This window comes from Schistocerca gregaria, chromosome 4 (genome assembly GCF_023897955.1).
Source record: "Schistocerca gregaria isolate iqSchGreg1 chromosome 4, iqSchGreg1.2, whole genome shotgun sequence".
NCBI lineage: Eukaryota > Metazoa > Arthropoda > Insecta > Orthoptera > Acrididae > Schistocerca > Schistocerca gregaria.
The window spans coordinates 216898036-216921234 of record NC_064923.1 but is presented as its reverse complement, the minus strand read 5'-3'; the positions used below and the strand labels follow the sequence as shown (position 1 = coordinate 216921234).

At 39.9% G+C, this 23199-nt stretch overlaps 1 protein-coding gene across 2 annotated transcripts in view; it reads right to left on the bottom strand.

The window, feature by feature from the left end:
* LOC126267086 (RNA polymerase II-associated protein 1) overlaps positions 1–23199 on the bottom strand; it is a 182477-nt gene that overhangs the window by 68658 nt on the left and 90620 nt on the right. For both annotated transcript variants that reach the window (XM_049971952.1, XM_049971953.1), the window contains exons 7-8: positions 9084–9251; positions 127–314 (exon numbers count right to left, since the gene is read on the bottom strand). In XM_049971952.1, the coding sequence (XP_049827909.1) occupies positions 127–314; positions 9084–9251 (356 nt within the window). The remainder of the gene's footprint in view (positions 1–126; positions 315–9083; positions 9252–23199) is intronic.

Sequence of the window (23199 nt, the reverse complement as noted above, 5' to 3'; positions counted from 1 at the left end):
AAAAAACCAGGTAATCATAGAAAACCAGCAACATTAAAAACTATTAGCAAACTTTTGGAGTAAATGCGTACATGAAAGTCATAATGTTGAACAAAATGAGTACCTCTTTACAAATCATTCACAAACCTTAATCTCAAAATAATGTCAGTTCTTAATGCACCCTTTATTGTATCAACGCGAGCAATTTCATAATCTTTCAGTTCTTTTTCTTCATCTTTTAATTCCTCCTTTTTCTCAGGCTTTACTTCTATCTTAACTTCAATTGTAGGCTGCTCTATTGCTCTTTTACAACCTAGAATCCGATCAAGGCAAACCTGGAAGTAAATGTATTTTCATGATACAAAAAGAAGTAAGTATATCAGACACTTAACTTATTCTCTTAAGGTGGATCGTAAAACTATGAAGACATAAGGGAATTTATATCAGTTCAACAGAGTAATAGTGCTTCATGTACATGACATCAGTTCATGTCCTGATAGTACTCCTTCAAAGAGGAACAGCAAAATAAAATACACACTCTGACTGGCACTATAGTATTATCTTTAATTTATTGACAAAGCCATTTCAGCTGGGTTAGTTTAAACTACTACAATTCATTTGATTTTGACCGTCATTGCTGTGACTGTATTGCTGTTGTAAAAATGAAAACAAATCACATTCAGTCACTAGTTGTGCTTTTTATTTCAGTGAAAAATGCATTTAAAGCTCTGGGTGTTAATCATTCAGTGCCCGAGTCCCCAAGGTTTGAAATGCATCACTCACTAAAGTAAAATCATCATCAGTGACAAGGTATTCTGTGTTCTTTTAATGAAAGTATTACAATCACAGCAATAACATTGACAACACTGGACAAAATTAAGTTATATTTGCCAAGCCAGGCAATCAAGACAGTGTACTGATTTAAAAATGCTAAACTTAAGCTAATGAAACTGACCTGCAACATCAAATTTAACAAAAAATATCCCTCTCGTGATATACTTTAAAACTACATTAACATCACAAAAACATGTTATTTTCAAGCATCCAAAATAGTTAAGACAAAATTTGAGAAAGTAAGTATAAAAATAACAGTTGAAATTATTACCAAAAATCTCATTAAACACACTATATTTGACCTCCTATTCTCTGTGATGCCTCTCCCTTCATCTTCGTCACCCCTCATCTTCACAGCATGTCTCCCTCTCATCCTAGAGTAGGGGTGGGCAAGCGCTGCTCGCGGCTCATGAGCGCACAGCGCTGCACGTGTGCTGCTCGCGTGCAACCGTCGACCGGGGCAGTGATGACAGCAGGCAGGTTGCGGCAGTGCAGTACCAGGCTAAACTGCGGACGTTGATGCGAAGCGACCACTATGTAGTGAATGTTGTATTTCAAGAACCGGAATACACAGAGTGAATCAAGGAAACGGAAAAGTGGAGATTTGCTATCTTTTAAAAAGAACTGGGAGAATCATTTTTTCTTTGTGTAAAAATGTGAAAATTTGAAATGTTTAATATGTGGCAGTATTCTCACTGGTCAGTGGAAGTTTAGTATTGAATGCCATTATAATAAATTTCACAAGGATGAGTATAATTTACTGTCGGATTCTGAGCGGATGGGGCATTAAGAAGAGCGATATGATGATACTAGATGAATCTGATGTAAGTTGCTATTGTTACGAGAGATCTGTGACCTTCTTTCATCATATCTCCCATCTAACTGATTTCACATTTTAAGGAGCATTGTTTTCAATGTTTCAGGACAACAACAATGATAGCCCAGCGGTACGTGCGAGTTACAAGATTGCGCTCAATTTAGCGAGAGCTGAAAAACCATTAGCTGAAGGTGAGTTTATAAAGGAGTGCATCAATGATGCTCCTGATTTACTTTGCCCACTGACTGCAAATCACTTTCCAACTATCACTCTTTCTCAAATGGTTCAAATGGCTCTGAGCACTTGGGACTTAACATCTAAGGGTCATCAGTCGCCTAGAACTTAGAACTGCTTAAACCTAGCTAACCTAACGACATCACACACATCCATGCCCGAGGCAGAATTCGAACCTGCGGCCGTAGCAGTTGTGCGGTTCCAGACTGAAGTGCCTAGAACTGTTCGGCACCACTCTTTCTCGGCGAATTGTAAGTAGTCGTCTAAGTGCCATGGCAGGTGAAGTTTACCGTCAATTAAGGAATGCAGTGCAGGACTTTATTGCATTTTCCATCACACTTGATGAGTCCACAGATATTTCAGACACCGTGCAGTTAGTGATTTATGCCCGCGGCGTGGATACTGCTCTGCACATAACAGAGGATTTTTTAGATATATCTTTAAAAAGGACGACCACCTGTGTGGGCATCCTAAAAGCCGTTGAAGAAGCTGTCGATTCACCTGGCTGAAACTGGGAACGTTTGGTGTCAATGACAACAGATGGAGCACCTGCAATGCAAGGGGAACAAATGGGATTTGTTGGATTACTAAGAGAAAAGCTACAGCGCACATTGTACAGCATCCACTGCATTTTGCATCAAGAACTACTCTGTGCAAAAGCAGCAAAATTGGGGGACGTCATGCAAGTGGTTATTCAGGCAGATAATTATTTGAGGTCCCACAGGCCTACACATAGACAGTTTCACACATATTTAGCTGAAATTGAGGAAGAGTACAGTGACGTACCATATCACAGTGAAGTCCGCTGGCTTAGCTGTGGTATTGTACTCAAAAGATTACCAAGCACCAATAAATCAGTTTATGAAGGACAAAGGAAGGTACGACCCCCAATTAGAAGATTGAGTGGGTTGCCAACCCTGGATTTTTAGTGAAAATTACCGTGCACATGAATGCATTGAACACAAGTTCGCAAGGAGAATATCAGCTAATTTGTGAAATAGCTGAAAAGGTGTAAGCTTGAGCTGTGGGAACGACAGTCCTCGTTAGGGAACGCAGGGCATTTCCCTACTCTGTCTACTGTGCGAGAACAGAATTGCAAAGAATGTTTCCGTACTTACTTCAATAAAAGAGGAATTTTTCAGGTGATTTGAGGATGTATCATATTTATCCCACGCTTTTGAATGGTTCTTGAGACCATTTTCTGTTTTTGTAGATTATTTTAATGTATGACTTGAGCAACTCAGCTCTTAAGTCACTGTACATCTTTGACAACATGTTCTTCATGTAAGTACTATTTGTTTTACACTCGTTTACATTATGTAAACTTTTATTAGATAAGATATTGAATCTGGCATATTCATTTTAGGTAATTACCTTACCTTCTGATGAAGTCTCCCTTAAAGGTGACAAAGCCTGGTCAAGGTATATAGAAAACCTATGCAACCGGTTGGCTGATTTTTACATATTTTTCAAATTTGTGTATACGGTTGCTGCAAACGTCAGTCATGTTCAAAGTTGTTTCTGTTGATGATATTCAGCTCAAATGGAATTAATAGGTCTACAGTGTAATTCTTGTCTGAGAGACAAGCTCCTTTTGGCAAACGACTTTCCGCAGCGAGAGTTTCCTTGTCGCCATCGTGAAGCCGCGATGATAATGTCAATGTTTGGCTCAACATACGTTTGTGAGAGATTTTTTTCTTTTGTGAAAATTAAAAAGTTTCCATTAAGAGCAAACATCAGTGATGAAAATTTACGTAACTCTTTACATTTGTCTGTATGTAGAAATATTGTTCCAGACATTAAATGTATTGTAAACTCAACCTTTGATAATTAAATAAAGCATATTGTAGGTAATAGGTACTCTTTCAAACCATGATTTCTTTCATTCACTCCTACTAACCTTATTCCTTCATTCAATAAAGCATGCTAGGAAACATAAAGCATTACAGAGGAAGGAGATGAGAGGAATGGTGGGGAGGGGAGCAAAGTGGGTGGCCAGCCTGCCCCTGTGTGCACGCAGAACACCTGTTAACTGCACATGTGCAGGTGCACCGCATACTTGCAGGATTCCTGCCCGCCCCTGTCCTAGGGTGTGAGTGACCTTCCTCTCCTTCCCAATCTATCCCTCTTTACTCCCTGAGGAAGGAGCTCACAGTTCCAAAAGCTAAGTAATAGAGTTTTCTATTTTTATGTGTGTCTATCAGCCGTATGTGGTAAATCTCAAGAAGGTAGGTACTGGCCAGCCATTATGTGTTCTTGCAAGTTTACATTTAAAAGCAAGTCACACTTAACCTATTGGGTTCCAGCAGGATTGTCAAATGTAAAAAAATCCTGAATAAACCAGAATCATTGTGTCTGGATAACTACGTTGGCAGTGAATTTTTCCATGAATGGCAAACGTTCTGGGTCTGCATGTCAGTCTCGCATACAGTTTCAATCTGCCCAGAAGTTGTAAGAAATATGTTTGAAATTGACCTCTTTGTACCACGATTTATAAGAATAAATCCTCATATCCACTGCCACTCTTTCCCGTAACTGTCTTAAGTGGATGGAACAGTGCATTCTACTATTTTTCCTATCGCAAAATTACATAATATTTAAAATAATTTTGCGAGCTCTGACTGAAATAACAAAAACTGTAGTGAAGATGGTAAACAAAATTACCTCTCTCCCTTCAAAGAAGACTTTTTAAAGGTTTAGCAGATGAACTGGAACTGTGAAATATGAAAATTTACTTCTCCATACTAAAGTTTCCACAATCTTTTACTACTATCCAACTGTTTAAGCAAGAACTAGACAAGAATAATCTGTCAGATGAGGATAGCCTCCAATTTAAGAATTTTACTTTCTTAATCAACATAACAGAAAAACTTGTTGTTGTTGTTGTTGTTGTTGTTGTTGTTGTGGTCTTCAGTCCAGAGACTGGTTTGATACAGCTCTTCACACTACTCTATTCTGTGCAACATCTCCACGTAACTACTGCAACCTACATCCATCTGAATCTGCTTAATGTCTTCATCTCTAGGTCTCGCTCTACGATTTTTACCCTCACACTGACCTCCAATACTAAATTGGTGATCCCTTGATGCCTCAGAATATGTCCTACCAATCAATCCCTTCTTCTAGTCAAGTTGTGCCACAAATTCCTCTTCTTCCTAATTCTGTTCAGAACCTCCTTATTAGTTAAGTGGTCTACCCACCTAATCTTTAGCATTCTTCTATAGCACCACATTTCAAAATCTTCTATTCTCTTCTTGTCTAAACCATCTATCGTCCAAGTTTCACTTCCATACATGGCTACACTCCATGCAAATACTATCAGAAAAGACTTCATGACACTTAAATCTATACATTATGTTAACAAATTTCTCTTCTTCAGAAATGCTTTCCTTGCCATTGCCATTCTACGTTTTATAACCTCTCTCCGACCGTCATCCGTTATTTTGCTTCCCAAACAGCAAAACTCGCTTACTACTTTACGGGTCTCATTTCCTAATCTAATTTCCTCAGCATCAACTGATTTATTTTGACTACATTCCATTATCCTCATTTGGCTTTTGTTGATGTTAATCTTATATCCTCTTTTCAAGACACTGTACATTCCGTTCAACTGCTCTTCCAGGTCCTTTGCTGTCTCCAACAGAATTACAATGTCATTGGCAAACCTCAAAGTTTTTATTTCTTCTCCGTGGATTTTAATTCCTACCCCAAATTTATCTTTTGTTTCCTTTACTGCTTGCTCAATATACAGATTGAATAACTTCGGGTATAGGATACAACCCTATCCTATTCCCAACCACTGCTTCCCTTTCGTGCCCCTCGACTCTTACAACTGCCATCTGGTTTCTGTACAAATTGTAAATACCCTTTGCCTTCATACATTTTGCCCTGCAACTTTCAGAATTTGAAAGAGAGTATTCCTGTCAACAATGTCAAAAGCTTTCTCTAAGCCTACAAATGACAGAAACATAGAATTGCCTTTCTTTAATCTATGTTCAAAGATAATTCATAGGTTCAGTATTGCCTCCTGTGTTCCATTATTTCCACGGAATCCAAACTGATCTTCCTCAAGGTCGGCTTCTACCAGTTTTTCTATTCATACGTAAAGAATTCGTGTTAGTACTTCGCGGCTGTGACTTATTAAACTGACAGTTCGGTAATTTTCACACCTGTCAACACTTGTTTTCTTTGGGATTGGAATTAGTATATTCTTCTTGAAGTCTGAGGGTATTTCACCTGTCTCATACATCTTGCTCACCAGATGGTAGAGTTTTGTCAGGGCTGGCTCTCCCAAGGCTATCAGCAGTTCTAACAGAAAGTTGTCTACTCCCAGTGCCTTGTTTCTTAATAAGCTAAATTTCAAATGTCAAGGTAATACCAAAGATATTGCATATACAATACCTGAAGTAAATTCTTTTACTGATAAGCTGTGTTTATGGGAGTGCTGTCTTTACAGAGGTGATTAAGACACTTTCCAACTCTGAAAACCCAAATAGAACAAAGTTACATACATTATAATGGTGACTGTCACACAGCAATGCTCTATGATTTGAAGGATGATTTTAATGACTGGTTTTCAGATTTGAAAAAGATTTCAGCGGTAGCCCAGTTTGTATCTCCCCCTGGGCTAACCTTGATCTACTGAATAATCTTCTTCCATTTAAAATGTTTCTGAGACAGATATGGCAGCTGTTGAACTCAAAATAAGATATTTAAAAATTTTATGTGTCTTGAAAGTGTTGCGAAACACAAAACTGCTGGCCTCTGGTTCCTCAGGAGAAATAATCTGAAGTAGTTAAAATACAACTTATGATAAAGGCCTCCTTTGCTTCTAGTTATTTTGTGAATCATTATTTTCAAATATGAATTTTACTAAAAATGAGCTGTGAATAAAGCTAACTAATGAACATCTAGACTCCTGTATTTGACTAAGTGTAACAAGTTAGTCCACAAATATTAAAGAAATTGTGAACAGAACATCTACTCAAGTTTCACATTAAATGTAAGATAATCCTTGTGTTATGTCTACAAGAATATACTTGTAAAATATTATGAAATAAAGTTCTTATATTTTGAACAAATGGTAAAGGTGTTGATTTAAATAGTTGTTTTACAGTATCCAAAAATGAAAAATGTAGCAATTATTCTGTTTTTAAAAGAAGCAGATCAGTTTGTTGGATTGGAATAGTAGTTTGTGATGACTGCAGTTGCCTACCAGTGGTGAATATAATTGTTTTTAAGCTAAGGTTGACAGTTGCTGTAAAAAAAATCTCTCCCAGCCTGAAGAGACCCGATTTCTATCAATTCTCCTTATTCCCCATGAGAAATGCCATGTAGTATGGGAGTCCAGGCACCCATTTGTAATTGACATTGAAACGTACAACTTATCTCCCACTATCCAAGATAGCACAGGAACATGTTTTTTTTTCTATGGCAAAAATTGTGGTTTGTCTTCAGTTATGAAGTTAATAACATCATACACAGTCCAGTTATGTTCACATCAAAAAAGAAAAGTAATTATAATAGAATCAAGGAGAGAAATACAGCCACCACAAAATTTTATAAATCGACAAATTTCATTAATTGTTATTAACTTTTATCAATAATATCCTCTTTGAATAGGTACTGATAAATAAAGATTAGGGATTCACTTTCAGTCAGTGAAGAGGCCATTAGAGATGGACTACTTGTCACTAATGCCACGATAAGAACGCAATTGGCCTGTTCATAGGAACTTCCTAGCTTTTGTCTCAATCAGTTTAGGAATATTAAGAGGCAGACAAAGTGGCTAGTATTGTCAGTGTTGTATGTACATGTAAACTGGCAACCAAAACACATAGCTGAATACAGGGTGATTCACAACTTTAAACTAGGCAGAGAATATCCAGAATGGGATTTTCACTCTGCAGCGAAGTGCGCGCTGAAAAAATGAAAGTTCCTGGCAGATCAAAACTGTGTGCCGGACCGAGACTCAAACTTGGGACCTTTGCCTTTCGCAGGCAAGTGCTCTACCAACTGAGCTTCCCAAGCACAACTCACGCCCCGTCCTCACAGCTTTACTTCTGCCAGTACCTTGTCTCTTACCTTCCAAAATTTACAGAAGCTCTCCTGCGAACCTGCGAAAGTTGTGAGGACAGGGCGTGAGTCGTGCTTCGGTAGCTCAGTTAGAAGAGCACTTGCCCGCGAAAGGCAAAGGTCCCGAGTTCGAGTCTCGGTCCGGCACACAGTTTTAATCTGCCAGGAAGTTTCACAGAGAATATCCTTCTTGTAGAAATCTTAAGAATACAGACACAACCACATCTGTAACTGGGTCATTGCAAAAATATCTTCATTACTGTATTTTTGATATTGCATAGGTGGACATAATACACTGTTACACTTTGTTAACAGGTTCTGCCTATAGCCACTTTTATCAAGGTCACAGCTGCTACACTACTGCCAACCAGATAATCAAACTCCACAGTTTTACAATTGTGCAGTCTCATGTTTCATATAAATTCTACTAAGTATAAATGTCAGCTTCATTATATGTGCTATCTCTACTAAGTATTCCCATTGCTATTTGAAAAATGAGAACATTTGACAACTGATAAAATTTGAACTTATTACACCACAGTTGCCAAATAAGGAATTGGTAATGGAGATTAGATCATAGATTAGCTCCAGTTTATGTGGTTTACTTTGAATGGATTCCAAATCCTAATGTTCCAAACTGATTCAATAGGTGCAACATTCTCCTCTGTCAAGGAAATAACTTTCCAAGCAGATGGAAGAATATTTTCTTAATATTACATTTCCCATTAGTGCTTATCACCTCCTTTCCCATAATTCTCTCTCTCTCTTTTTCTATTACTCCCATACTGCCTCTCCAACATCTTTTTCGAGTTTGATTTATGACAAAGATTTAGTACGTAGCATTGAAAATGTTCTTTATATATATTGCTGTACATAAGAAAGCCTACGTCAGTGGAAATGAGACCCTTCATACACACAGCAGGTGGATCCCTCTAAACCTGGGATATGAATGACCTGCTAACCTTTCTCAACCGAACTCCTTTTCCTCTCTGAGGAGGGAACATATGAGTTACAACAACTGGGCTTAGTATTTTCTACTTTTAACTGTTTATACCAGCACTAACAGGAATTTTTCATCCTATTGTGTACACTTGTAATAGAATATCCTACAATATAGAAGCCATAATACTTCCTCTTTACTTACCTCATCAGGAAAATTCCACAACAAATTCCTCAGTGCCAGCAATGATGCTGTGACCATAGTTTCCGTGTTGTCATCTAAGGAGAAGCGAAGGAGAAGCAGGATATCTGCATCCAACATCACTTTAAGAAGAGGTTCCTCCATACATTTATCATAATAACCAGATTTTGTCTGAAAATAAATCCAGAGTCTGGCTGTAAACATGGCTGAGTGTAGAAAATGAATAGTTACTCTTTATTTATCAAAGAGTGCACATTAAATCCCACCTATAACCTAGTGATTACTCGCAAACTGACTCAAAGCGTTTAAAAGTTCCTTTGGCCATAAATGCTACAGTATGGATTCTAACATTAGAAAACACTCTCAGAGCTTCAATTTTCAGTATGTTACCTTATGGCAATGAAACTTTCTGGAAACTTCTTAGACAAGGTACACATCATTAGATGATAAAACCGGACAAAATGGGTTGATGTTCACCAATAGCACATAAACTTCAGATATGTGAATCAACACTTATAAGAGAACAGAAACTCTTGGGTGGAATACAAATAATGGAAGTAGTAAAGATAGCCACTCACCTTACAGTTAAGGCAAAATGTGGTAGACAGTCAAATTAAGAAGTGTGAAGAGATCACTGAGCTCTTGGCCAATGTCCTTTTCCAGAACTAATTAATACAATCCACACACACACAAATGCACGCACATGGCTACATTGTCCCAGTGCTACAACTCAAACAGAGTGAGATGTCAGGAGGAGTGGATCAGAGGAGAAAAGAGGCTACTGTAGTCGACCCCTAAGCAGAAAACTAAAACCACCGTCATTACAATAGCGTTCAGGGGTTGTCTAGTGGCTAGGCCACAGGCGCAGGCACTATCTTCCCACTATGCTGTACGTGCACCACCAATAGTAGTGCTGCCATTTCAGAACTATTTTCTTCATCTGTGGTCAAGTGACTACACATATCTGCACACACACGAGCCATGGTGTTGCTGCAATCACAGTCACGTGATTACATGCAAATCTGTCTACCTGCTTTTATGAACCATGATGCAGTTGCCAGCAGGCAGATAGTTTTCCTGCTCTGGATAATTAGCTGGCCACCCTGGCGGCCCACCAATCAGAGTTTTATTGTCCATCTCACCAGCTTATCAGTATTGGCACATCTCTGGGGGCTGCCATTGAGTGCCAACTCCCATCAGCTCTGACATGGTCACTGACTCATGGTCTCTACAACATAGCACTTCACAGTCTGTAGGCATTGTCATGTTCTGGAAGGTCCTACTGGTCAAAAATCATGTCCCAGCTGAGCTGCCACTGACGTCTGCAAACACCCCAGTCACACAGAGCAAAGTCACCCTTATCGGCCTGCCAATATCAACGCGTCTCAGGTAGTCACCACTGGTCAAATGCTGCCTCCAAGCAGCTGCTGCCACCAACTCATCAGGTTATTGATGCTGCCAGTCTCACCAGGTGCCAGCCACACAATCACTGAAAGCCAGCCGCACTATATTCCGCAGTGTCAATTGCTGGACCCACAGCTGTGCCCTGCCATATGATGGTCACTCCAAAAGAAATGCACACTATTTTTTTAAATCCAACTTTTATTCTACATGTTTGAAAGTTTAACAGTATGTAGATACATCTTTTAGGAACAATATTTTCATTTCTTTACATAATTTCCATCCCTCTCAACTGCCTTACACCATCTTGGAACCAGCGCTTGTATACCCCGCATGGTAAAATTCTGGACCAACCTGTTGGAGCCACTGTTTGGCAGCGTGCACAAAGGAGTCATCATCTTCAAACCTTGTACCATGAAGAGAGTCTTTCAGTTTCCCAAAGAGATGATAGTCACATGGAGCCAGGTCAGGACTGTAAGGCAGGTGCTTCAGTGTTGCCCATCCAAGTTCTGTGAACGCTTCCATGGTTTTTTGACTGACATGTGGCCATGGATTGTCGTGCAACAGCAAAACATCCTGCTTTTGCCGACGTCGTCCAACATGACTCAGCCGAGCTTGAAGTTCCTTCAGTGTCATCACATATGCATCAGAATTTATGGTGGTTCCACTTGGCATGACATCCACAAGCAAGAGTCCTTCGGAATCAAAAAAACACCGTAGCCATAACTTTTCCAGCAGAAGGTGTGGTTTTGAATTTTTTTTCTTGGGTGAATTTGCATGATGCCACTCCATTGATTGCCTCTTCGACCCTGGTGAAAAATGATGGAGCCGTGTTTCATCACCTGTCACAATTCTTCCAAGAAATTCATCTCCACCATTCTTGTACTGTTCAAAAAGTTCGCTGCATACCGTTTTTCTTGTTACTTTGTGAGCCTCCGTCAACATCCTGGGAACCCACCTGGCACAAACCTTTTTTAACGCCAACACTTTCAGTATTCTGCAAACAATTCCTTCCCCTATCCCAACGTAGCGTGACAATTTGTTCACTGTGATGTGTCTGTCAGCAGTCACCAATTTGTTAACTCTCTGCGCATTGTCTACAGTGTGTGCAGTACGAGGCTTGCTGCTGCAAGGACAATCTTCAATATTGCTGTGCCCTCTTTCATCATATATCCTGCTTGCCCACAAACTAACTGTACTGCGATCAACAGCAGCATCTCCATACACCTTTTTCAACCTCTTGTGGTTGTTTCCCACTGTCTTGTTTTCACAGCACAGGAATTCTATGACAGCACATTGCTTCTGACGAACGTCAAGGGTAGCAGCCATCTTGAAGACATGCTGCGACGCCGCCACTCATGGGAACAGGTTGAACAAAGTTTGAAAACAAGCAGGAAGGATGCATCTACACACTGTAAAACTTTCACACATGCAGAATGAAATCTGTATTTTTACAAAAATAGTGTGCATTTCTTTTGGAGCGACCCTTGTAGTATCGCTGGGCATCAACTGCATCCACGCCATTGGACCGTGCTGGGTGCAGTCCAGTACCTGGAAGAGCTTTCCATATTCTAATACTGTATGCTGTGTTGTTGTTAAGGTTGTGCAATAAACCATTGCAGGTGTCACTGGGAACCACTGTTTACTTCCTGTGCCACTGCCACCGTGCAAGATCGCAAAAGGGGCACAGCTGGTATACAACATGACTGCTTTCACAAGTTGTCCTGCTTCTGATAGGGTAGGATATGCCAGTAAGAGGACTACAATAGGACACACTTTTGGGTCTGCCTATTCCACAGGCATATGACCCATGAGCAAGGAGTTTGGAGTAGGTATGGAATAAGGATTGACCAAAATTTTTCATAGACTGGGTGGGCCATGGAATACCTGACAGAACATATCTGCCAGCTGTCTGACTCACCTACAATCCTTGCCCATAGTGATTTCACCCTAGAAGTGAGCAAAACCTTTTCCTACTCAAATTCCTGTGCCTCTCCATAACCCTTTCACCAAATCCATCACCCTCCTCACTCCAACTACCTCCCACACAACCACCTTCTAATGCTATCTCTAAAAGCTATAAATCTCACCATCCTGGATGTCCCTTTGTAGATGATTAAATGTTCCTATAGGAGAATCACAGTTCTCGATGAACATCTTCAGCCTGCCACATGCAGCCTAGCTTCCCCTATTAAGGGCACAAACCATTGTTTTGGTACCTTCCAATCACCCCCATATGTCTACCACTTGGATTCATGTTTACAGCTATTAGGCCATCTTCCTACACAGCAAAATCTCCCACACTCATTGGCTTGCTACCATCATACACTACCTCTCTCAATATCTTCTGACTCCAGACATGCCACTTGCTCCTTATACACCTGACCAACCATTTCATCACCCATAATTACTTCCTCATTGATGGGAACATATACAACTACATCCATGCAATGGCAATGGGAGCCTACATGGCAACCCTCATATTTTAACCTGTTTATGGTCCATTCATCCAAGATTCTAAATACCTTGTCTGGTTCATGTTCACTGATGATATCTTGATGATGTGAGTCCAGGCCAAAGACACTGTCCTCATTCCTCCACAGCTTCAACACTTCCTTTCCCATTTGCCACACCTGGTCCTCATTCCAGAGTGCCACCTTCCTGGACAGTGACCTCCATCTCTCCGACTGCCCCATACTAACCTCTGCCCATATCAATCACCCAGCATCAACAAAACATGCAATTTGATACCTGTCATCGGTTTCATACAACAATGTCTCTTGGTTACAGTAATCACCCATTAACAACATATCTGCAGTGATGAATGTTCCTTCTCCCAGTAATGAGTATGTTTTACTAACGCCTTCACAGATAGACACTACCTTTCCGACCTAGCATGCAAACATATTTCCTGTACTATATCTTCACATGTCCCTAATCCTACAACAACTAACAACAACAAAACATATGCAAAGATTGATCCCTCTCATTACCCAATACCAGAATAACTCCACTACGTTCTTTACTATGGCTATGAATACCTATCATTATGCCTGTAAATGAGGAACATACTACCCAAAATACTTTCCACCTCTCCCAAAGTGATATTCCACTGCTCACCCAATCTACAAAGTATCTTGGTATGTCTTTATGTCACATGTAATCCCTTGCTACCTAGGTCAGATCCATGTGGAAGAAGTGCAATCTGTACTATGAAACCATCCACCACATTCTAGTCCAGTCCCATTACAGATACACCACAGCACATCAGAGGCAGCGTCACTTGTAAAAGTAGTAAAAACATATAACAATGCAACTGTCAACTTTTGCACAGCTTCTTATGTGAGCATGACCAATAGCCAACTGTCCCCCTGAATGTATGGCCACTGTAAAACTTTGGCCAAAAACAGAGTTGACTGCTCAGTGGCAGAACACAGTGCTGATCTCAACATGCTCAGATACAATGGCTGTTTCAAATTCTGCCCCCCCGCCCTCACCATACACACAAAAACCACCTCTTATACCATCTTCTCTGAATTCTAGAAATGGGAATTATTCTGATAACTGCGTACACAAGAGAAAAACAAAAAATATTCTTGTAGAACTTTCTTCACCCCTACCAGTTTCAGTCTTTTCTAACCCCTGTTCCACACCCAACACCACTCTTCCCAAAGCCCCTCTTCATTCCATCAATCAACATTCACACTGTCCTTTCCACAGCCTCCCTCTTCCTCCTCCAAATACATTCATCCACTTCACTTCATTGTGTGCCACACAAAACTAAACTTGTCTGTGCCAAACCAAGCTCACTAATGCCACATTCTGGTCATATTATCATACAACCTCTCCCACCTGGTCAGGATAATGTGTGGGTGTGTGCTTACGTGTGTGCGTGCGCTCGCATCTGTTTTGTGTTTATGGTATTAGTTAGATCTGTAAAAGGACACTGTTTGAAATAACTTGTTCATGTGCTTGTTGATCACTCAACTACTTGGTGAGAGGTCACATTTAGTCATTCCTTTATTTGTACTACTATTTTGTCTTTTATTTGTGTAATGCCTTTTATTTATGTATAATGAGCTTCCGCAGATAACTGTTGATTCTTCTCAGTGATATTATTATTCTTCAGACAGTCCAAAAGTATTTCTTGTTAAGTGTTTTTTACTTCATTCTAGTGGGAACTAGACTATCTCAATTCCTTTGTTTACTTCATGATTGATTGTGTTTTCAGCTCATCGAACAAGTTGTTTTGAATTCAATGTGGCTGCCTGAATTAAAAGAAATTATTATTTTCCTACTTGCTTGATAATTTTCTGTACATGTCTGACTGTATTCGCACTGTTTCACATTCACTGCTGTTTTCTTTCATTTGTTTGAACACAACTGTAACTCAATGAATTGCGCTCTCTGTCAATTCGTTGTGTCTGTTATGGAAATAAGATTTGGTATGTTAACAGTTTCTTCCTGTTAGATACACTACCTTACCTTTGCAGAAGTGACCAGACAGTGGCTATTTGAGTTCACTGAATTCAGTCACAGTGTCAGCACATTATTTTCTTCATTGAAAGGTCACAGTTTGGACATAATGTATGATACAGCATACAAAGTGTCAAGCTAATTGAAAGCAGCATCTGTGCTCAAAGAAGTATTGCAAAAATATGAGACTTTGTGCAAAAGCAAATGCAAAGAGTTCCCACGATCAGTTGCCAGTACACTATAGTATGACAAATAGTCTGATAAATGTGTGTTTTATTGTTACAGCCCTTGAGGACATTTTAGTTCAAATGGCTCTGAGCACTATGGGACTCAACTGCTGTGGTCATTAGTCCCCTAGAACTTAGAACTACTTAAACCTAACTAACCTAAGGACATCACACACATCCATACCCGAGGCAGGATTCGAACCTGCGACCGGAGCAGTCGCACAGTTCCGGACTGCGTGCCTAGAACCACAAGACCACCGCGGCCGGCACATTTTAGTTGTCGAAGTTGCAAACTAAATATTTTATTAATAAATATGAGTTTTCAAACTGAGAGTTTAAGTAAATCCCAAAATCCACACCAGAACTTCCATTGACAACAGGGACTTAAAACGGTTTTGCAGCATTTCACAATTATTCCTAGTATTTGTGATAATTCAAAAACACTAAATTACTGCTGGCATGAATTTTAGATACATCCTTTCAATACCTATTAGTTTTGTTCATCTATTTGGATCATTCAATCCAGTACTTCAATCCAGTACTTCTTCCTCTGGGAGCAGATCCAAAATGAAATTTGAAGTCACTCAGGAAATTGTTTGCATTCATTTTCTCAGCAGATTTAGTCCTTACAGTGTAACAGATAGTTCTTCAGCTGTCAATTCTGATAGCACAATTTACTGTAAATAATTTTTGTAAACATGAACATTAACAAAACTGTAATTAAGAAGTGAGGTTCCTATGTAAAAGTTTGCCTGCTAACTGACTTCTACATTCAATTGAATTCTACTTTTTATGCTCTATGTTATACAACTAAAAAGTATTGTTCAACGCGGTAAGGAAACATTTCTTTTTTGTGTAACAAATTTAAGCCCCAAAACTAAAATAATTTATGTAAAACTATGTAAGAATCACTACTTTTGTATTAATTCCATGTATTGTCTTTCAGTTGTCTTATAATCCAAAATAGTAATTAATTCTTAAATGTGAGAGAGCATACAGATGTTAAAATTAGCAAAAGAAAGCAACTGTATTTTTTAATTGGCAAATAATGCACCAGATGCAATGCAAGCAGCGTCAACAATCAAATTTTATATAATCAGCCACGCCAGAAAGGACGGCAACGGAGTCTCTCAAATATTTTTCCATGTAAGACGGTTCCAGAACAGGAAGACTGTGAGGAAAAATAACAGTAAAGATGCCTTCAGCTGTCTACTTGTATATAAACATGAGCCATGTCTGTCTCGTCCTCTCCTGAGGCCAATTCTTTATTAATGTCTCTGGTCTTGTCAATTGTTCTCTATTAATTATCGCTCTCTCAAATCATTTTGTAACACGCAGTTTTATTTGAAAGATATTTTTAAGGTGTGTAAAGTACTTATCTATGTAAAAGTATCATCAATATGTGAATAATAGTTATTGTTTACCAATGTTTAATTTCAACAACATTAACCTTGCCTGCCAACTTCTCTATATTTCAGCTATGAGAACTGCAAGACTTCTGACATATCGTGTTCTCACCACTGCCAAACATCATTGATGATCGAATTTGTAGCAGCCTCTGACGCGTCCCTGAGATCTGTTAAGCCACCTCTAAATGCAGTTTCATGGCAGCACTTCTGTGCATAACGCATAATATTAATGATCGGCATACGGCGAATACGCAATGCACAAGGTCAGTCCATTCCATGGTATCAGAGCAGGTTAGACGGAATCTTGAATTATTAATTTTCTCTCTTTTAGTGGTAAATTTATCTGTGCTGAAAGAAACTTCCACATGGGAAAAATATATTAAAAACAAAGATTCCAAGACTTACCAAGCGGGAAAGCGCCGGCAGACAGGCACAATGAACAAAACACACAAACACACACACAGAATTACTAGCTTTCGGCAACCGATGGTTGCTTCTTCAGGAAGGAGAGGGAAAGACAAAAGGATGTGGGTTTTAAGGGAGAGGGTAAGGAGTCATTTCAATCCCGGGAGCGGAAAGACTTCCCTTAGGGGGAAAAAAAGGACAGGTGTACACTCGCGCGCGCGTGCGCGCACACACACACACACACACACACACACACACACACACACACACACAAGCAGACATATGTCTGCTTGTGTCTGTGTATGTGCGGATGGATGTGTGTGTGTGTGTGTGTGTGTGTGTGTGTGTGTGTGTGTGTGTGTGTGTGTGTGTACACCTGTCCTGTTTTTCCCCCTAAGGAAAGTCTTTCCGCTCCCGGGATTGGAATGACTCCTTACCCTCTCCCTTAAAACCCACATCCTTTCGTCTTTCCCTCTCCTTCCTGAAGAAGCAACCATCGGTTGCGAAAGCTAGTAATTCTGTGTGTGTGTTTGTGTGTTTTGTTCATTATGCCTGTCTGCCGATGCTTTCCCGCTTGGTAAGTCTTGGAATCTTTGTTTTTAATGATGATGTATATAAAATAGAAAGAATCTTCCATATGGCAAAAATATATTAAAAACAAAGATTCCAAGACTTACCAAGCGGGAAAGTGCCGGTAGATAGGCACAATGAATAAAACACACACACAGAATTTCAAACTTTCGCAACCGGCGGCTGCTTCATCAGGAAAGAGGGAAGGAGAGGGAAAAATGAAAGGATGTGGGTTTTAAGGGAGAGGGTAAGGAGTCATTCCAATCCCGGAAGCGGAAAGACTTCCCTTAGGGGAAAAAAAGAACAGGTGTACACTCGCACACACACACACACACACACACACACATATCCATCCGCACATACACAGACACAAGCAGACATATTTAAAGGCAAAGAGTAAGGGCAGAGATGTCAGTCGAGGCGGAAGTACAGAGGCAAAGAAGTTGTTGAAAGACAGGTGAGGTATGAGCGGCGGCAACTTGAAATTAGCGGAGGTTGAGGCCTGGCGGATATCGAAAAGAGAGGATATACTGAAGGGCGAGTTCCCATCTCCGGAGTTCGGATAGGTTGGTGTTGGTGGGAAGTATCCAGACACCCCGGACGGTGTAACACTGTGCCAAGATGTGCTGGCCGTGCATCAAGGCATGTTTAGCCACAGGGTGATCCTCATTACCAACAAACACTGTCTGCCTGTGTCCATTCATGCGAATGGACAGTTTGTTGCTGGTCATTCCCACATAGAAAGCGTCACAGTGCAGGCAGGTCAGTTGGTAAATCACGTGGGTGCTTTCACATGTGGCTCTCCCTTTGATCGTGTACACCTTCCGGGTAACAGGACTGGAGTAGGTGGTGGTGGGAGGGTGCATAGGACAGGTTTTACACCGGGGGCGGTTGCAAGGGTAGGAGCCAGAGGGTAGGGAAGGTGGTTTGGGGATTTCATAGGGATGAACCAAGAGGTTACGAAGGTTAGGTGGACGGTGGAAAGACACTCTTGGTGGAGTGGGGAGGATTTCATGAAGGATGGATCTCATTTCGGGGCAGGATTTTAGGAAGTCGTATCCCTGCTGGAGAGCCACATTCAAGGTCTGATCCAGTCCCGGGAAGTATTCTGTCACAAGTGGGGCACTTTTGGGGTTCTTCTGTGAGAGGTTTTGGGTTTGAGGGGATGAGGAAGTGGCTCTGGTTATTGTGTGTTTGTGTGTTTTGTTCATGTGCCTGTCTGCCGGCGCTTTCCCGCTTGGTAAGTCTTGGAATCTTTGTTTTTAATATATTTTTCCCATGTGGAAGTTTCTTTCTATTTTATATATATATATATATATATATATATATATATATATATATATATGGCTGATGGATATGTGTGTGTGTGTGCGAGTGTACACCTGTCCTTTTTTTCCCCTAAGGGAAGTCTTTCCGCTCCCGGGATTGGAATGACTCCTTACCCTCTCCCTTAAAACCCACATCCTTTCATTTTTCCCTCTCCTTCCCTCTTTCCTGACGAAGCAACTGCCAGTTGCGAAAGCTTGTAATTCTGTGTGTGTGTTTGTGTGTTTTGTTCATGTGCCTGTCTGCCGGCGCTTTCCCGCTTGGTAAGTCTTGGAATCTTTGTTTTTAATATATTTTTCCCATGTGGAAGTTTCTTTCTGTTTTATATATATATATATATATATATATATATATATATATATATATATATATATATTAATGGCACTCCATTTAATTTCCATATATATATATATTAATGGCACTCCATTTAATTTCCTCTTATCAAAATTTAGTTTTTAATTACCATTAAAGAGTGCCACACAAAGTGGAGAGAAAACTTGCTTTATCAGAAACAATAATTCAACTGGCACCCAGCGTGGGGCCAGACTAAAATTCATGAATGTACTAATCTTTTGTTTGTAGGTGCTGAGGAAATGGATGTTGAAGTGGAAAACAGATTTCTACTGTATATAATGCGCTTCACCTCCACTCCTCACTGCAGTTCTGCATAAAAAGGTACTGTCTGTTGAATGTTGCCATCGCAGTACATTGCAATAGTTTTGCCCTCCATAGTCGCATAATTTCATGTTCAGTAGAATCATTTTACTGTGCTTTCAGTGTAGAATAGTGCAGCTATTGTTCCACTGCGGCACAGAATTACAGCTATTGCTATGTGCCAGCTGCAAGAAAATTCTCTTGTGTTGTGTTAAAGTTACCTTGTTATTTTGCCAGTTAGATAATTTCATTATTATTCCTATACAGTTTCATTTAGTTATTCAGGTTAGATTGAAGGAAAGTTACACCTCTCAGCAAAGTTGTTTGTGAAATGACCAAAATTGGAACATTGACCCTGTACAAGAAACTACTAACGAAGATGTTGCCAATGTTAGCAATGTTGCAGCTGACTTGGTAGCAATTGGAACTGAGCCAGACAATATAGCAGTCTCAAACTCCAGGGGTGCCAAACAAAGCCCTGCTCCCACTGCAGACTCTTCTGTAGCTTTATTAGACAGAATCGTGCACTTGATGAATGAACGCAAAGAAGCACAAGCTATGAAAGAAAGAGAATGTGAGAAAGCACAAGCTGCTATGGAAAGAGAACGTGAGAAAGCACAAGCTTCTAGGGAAAGAGAATGTGTTGAAGTGTGCATTAAGCAAATTGCAGAATAAAACAGGGATTGCAATGAGATGTAAGCAGTGAAAGAAAGAGAATGCGATGAAACACTAGCAGCGAAATTGAATGCTGGCTTCAAAAGTATTACAAAAGAAGTCTCAGCACGACAAAAGGTCACTAAATACCTGGCAGAAACAGAACTAAATTAATGGGCGATGTGAGTGCTGTGCAAACTGGACAGAAAACCATTACAGAGAGAACCGTGTCAGTGCAAACGGTACAAAAGAAGACGGAAGAGTTTGTTGTGCAATTATCAAAGGTAGTAAATAGTTTATCTCCTGAACCAGATCCAGCTGCTATGGCTAAAATAGATGAGCAAAGTGAGACAATAAATAAAGAATTCAAAGGCCTGAGTGAGAGAAAAAGACAAAATGTTAGGTGATCAGATTAAATCCAAAGTAAAGGGCACGACAGCCAGCACTAGCGACAAAGAAGTCACAGAATTAAATAAAATTAAGAAAATAATAGCGACCAAGATGACCAAGATAGAGCAGCTTAAGCAGGTTGCAACGGACGAATTACCAAAGCGGCATGAAGAAATCATGACACAAATCCAGAATGTTCATCGTGTTGCGGAAACATTACTGCAACAATCACATAGTATACCGCAGCCCAACACACAAATGTGTGTCGGATATGAATCTGATTCAGAAAATGCAGGATCAATTTATGAAGAGTATCAGAAAGAGCACCCCCCACATACAGCTTCGCCTAGAGCGACGTGGGCAGACAATGCTTTGATGGGTATTTTAATGGATGAGAGCCTATTGAAATACTGGCAGTTTCAAGTATTCATACCAGATAAGATGTCAGTACATCCGGTTGTATTTATACAGTCATTCAAGAACGTGCTTCTTAAAACAGGGAACGAACGACAACGTATACAGTTTGTAGTGTTGCACAGCCAAGGTGATGGAGTCTTGTGGGTGGCAAAAGCTACTAAGAACTATGATACATATAGCCAACTTGGAAAGACATTCCTGTCGAAATGTTGGTCGGCAGGAGTACAAGAGAGATTATGAAAAAAGTTCTTCTCACCGGAACAGTACAACTCGAAGCTAGAAGGTTTACGCCAGTATTTCGAGAAATACATCTCACTCATTATTGGGAGGAGTGGGTGGCACAGAAAGACATACTCTGGTTGCTAAAGACAAAGTTGCCACCCAGCATCTGAGAAAAATTAATTACTGTTCCGGATCAGGACTTAGAACATATTCTTTTGGTGCTCAACAGTATTGATTTGATACAAGAGGATGTGAGAAGTAGCAAGCAGCATCAAGAAACATGGAATGATAGGCGTAACAGATGAGGCAACAATCGTCATAACAATGACTGCTCACACCATAAAGGTGTGTGTTGCATGCCGACATCAAAAGACAATAACAGTAATGGAAATGGTCACCGAAATCAATCATACACGCAAAGACTGCGCAAGAATAACAGCAGATATCACCCTGGGTATGATAACAGGAATAACTGCAATGGTTATAGAAACAATAACAACAACAACAACAGCTGTAATTACCAGGGGGCAAGATAATACATCTAATATGCATGCCCAGAATAGAAATGATGACCGAGCTGAAAGGCAAGAAGTGCGCATAGCTGAGGTGGCAGAGGTGTCATCGACAAACTAGGTGGGGCTGAGTTGTGCTCCCTGATGGCAGCCACGGGATGGAATGAGGGCAGAACTGAGCTAGAGTATGTGCATATGCTCTAGTACAATGACAAGCACGACATGAGGCAGGAGTTGTTTACAGATAATGGAACGACTTCTGAACAGAATTGTGAAATTGTAAAGGCAGCCGTGCAAGCCACAGTAAGAGATATACCTACAATACTCATTCCTGACACTGGCATGAGTGTGAATGTTACTGATTTACGTAAAACTATGTAAGAAACACTATTTCTTTATTAATTACATGTACTGGCTTTCAGTTGTCTTCTAATTCAAAATAGTAATTAATTCTTAAATGTGAGAGATGTTAAAATTAGCAAAAGAAAGCAACTGCATTTTTTAATTGGCAAATAATGCATCAGATGCAATGCAAATGGCTTCAACAATCAAATGTTATGCAATTAGCCACACCAGAAAGGAGTGCAGCGAAGTCTCTCAAATATTTTTCCATGCAAAAGGGTTCCAGAACAGGAAGACTGTGAGAAAAAATAACAGTAAAGTTGCCTTCAGTTGTCTACTTGTATATAAACATGAGCCACGTCTGTCTCGTCCTCTCCCAACACCAGTTCTTTATTAATGTCTCTGGTCTTGTAAACTGCTCTCTCTTAATAATCACTCTCTCAAATCATTTTGTAGCAAGCAGTTTTACTTGAAAGATATTTTTAAGGTATGTAAAGTACTTATCTATGTAAAAGTATCATCAATATGTGAATAACTGTTATTGTTTACCAATGTAACATTTCAACAACATTAACCTTGGCTGCCAACTTTTCTATATTTCAGCTAGGAAAACTGCAAGACTGCCGACATATCGTTTTCTGGCCACTGCCGAACACAACTGATGTTCAAATTTGTAGCAGCCACGCACGCATCCCTGAGATCTGTTAAGGCAATCTGTAAATGCAGTTTCAAGGCAGCACTTCTGTGCATAACACTTAATATTAATGATCAGCAAATGGCGAACAAACGATATGAGAGATCAGTCGACTCCACAGTATCAAAGCAGGTTAGACAAAATCTTGGATTATTAATTTTCTTTCTCTTAGTGGTAAATTTTTATCTGCGCAATGTGATAATTTAAACTTATCATTTTTAACTGGCTTCTTCTTTTAATTAATGGAACTACAGTTAATTTCCTCTTATTAAATTTTATTTTTCAGTTACCACTAAAGAGAGCCACACAAAGTAGAGGGAAAATTTTCTTTTTCGAAAATAATAAATCAGCCTGAATAACCATATTTTGCAACGTTAACAGCTGTGAGATGTCCAGCAAGAGGGTCAACAAGGTTGCGGA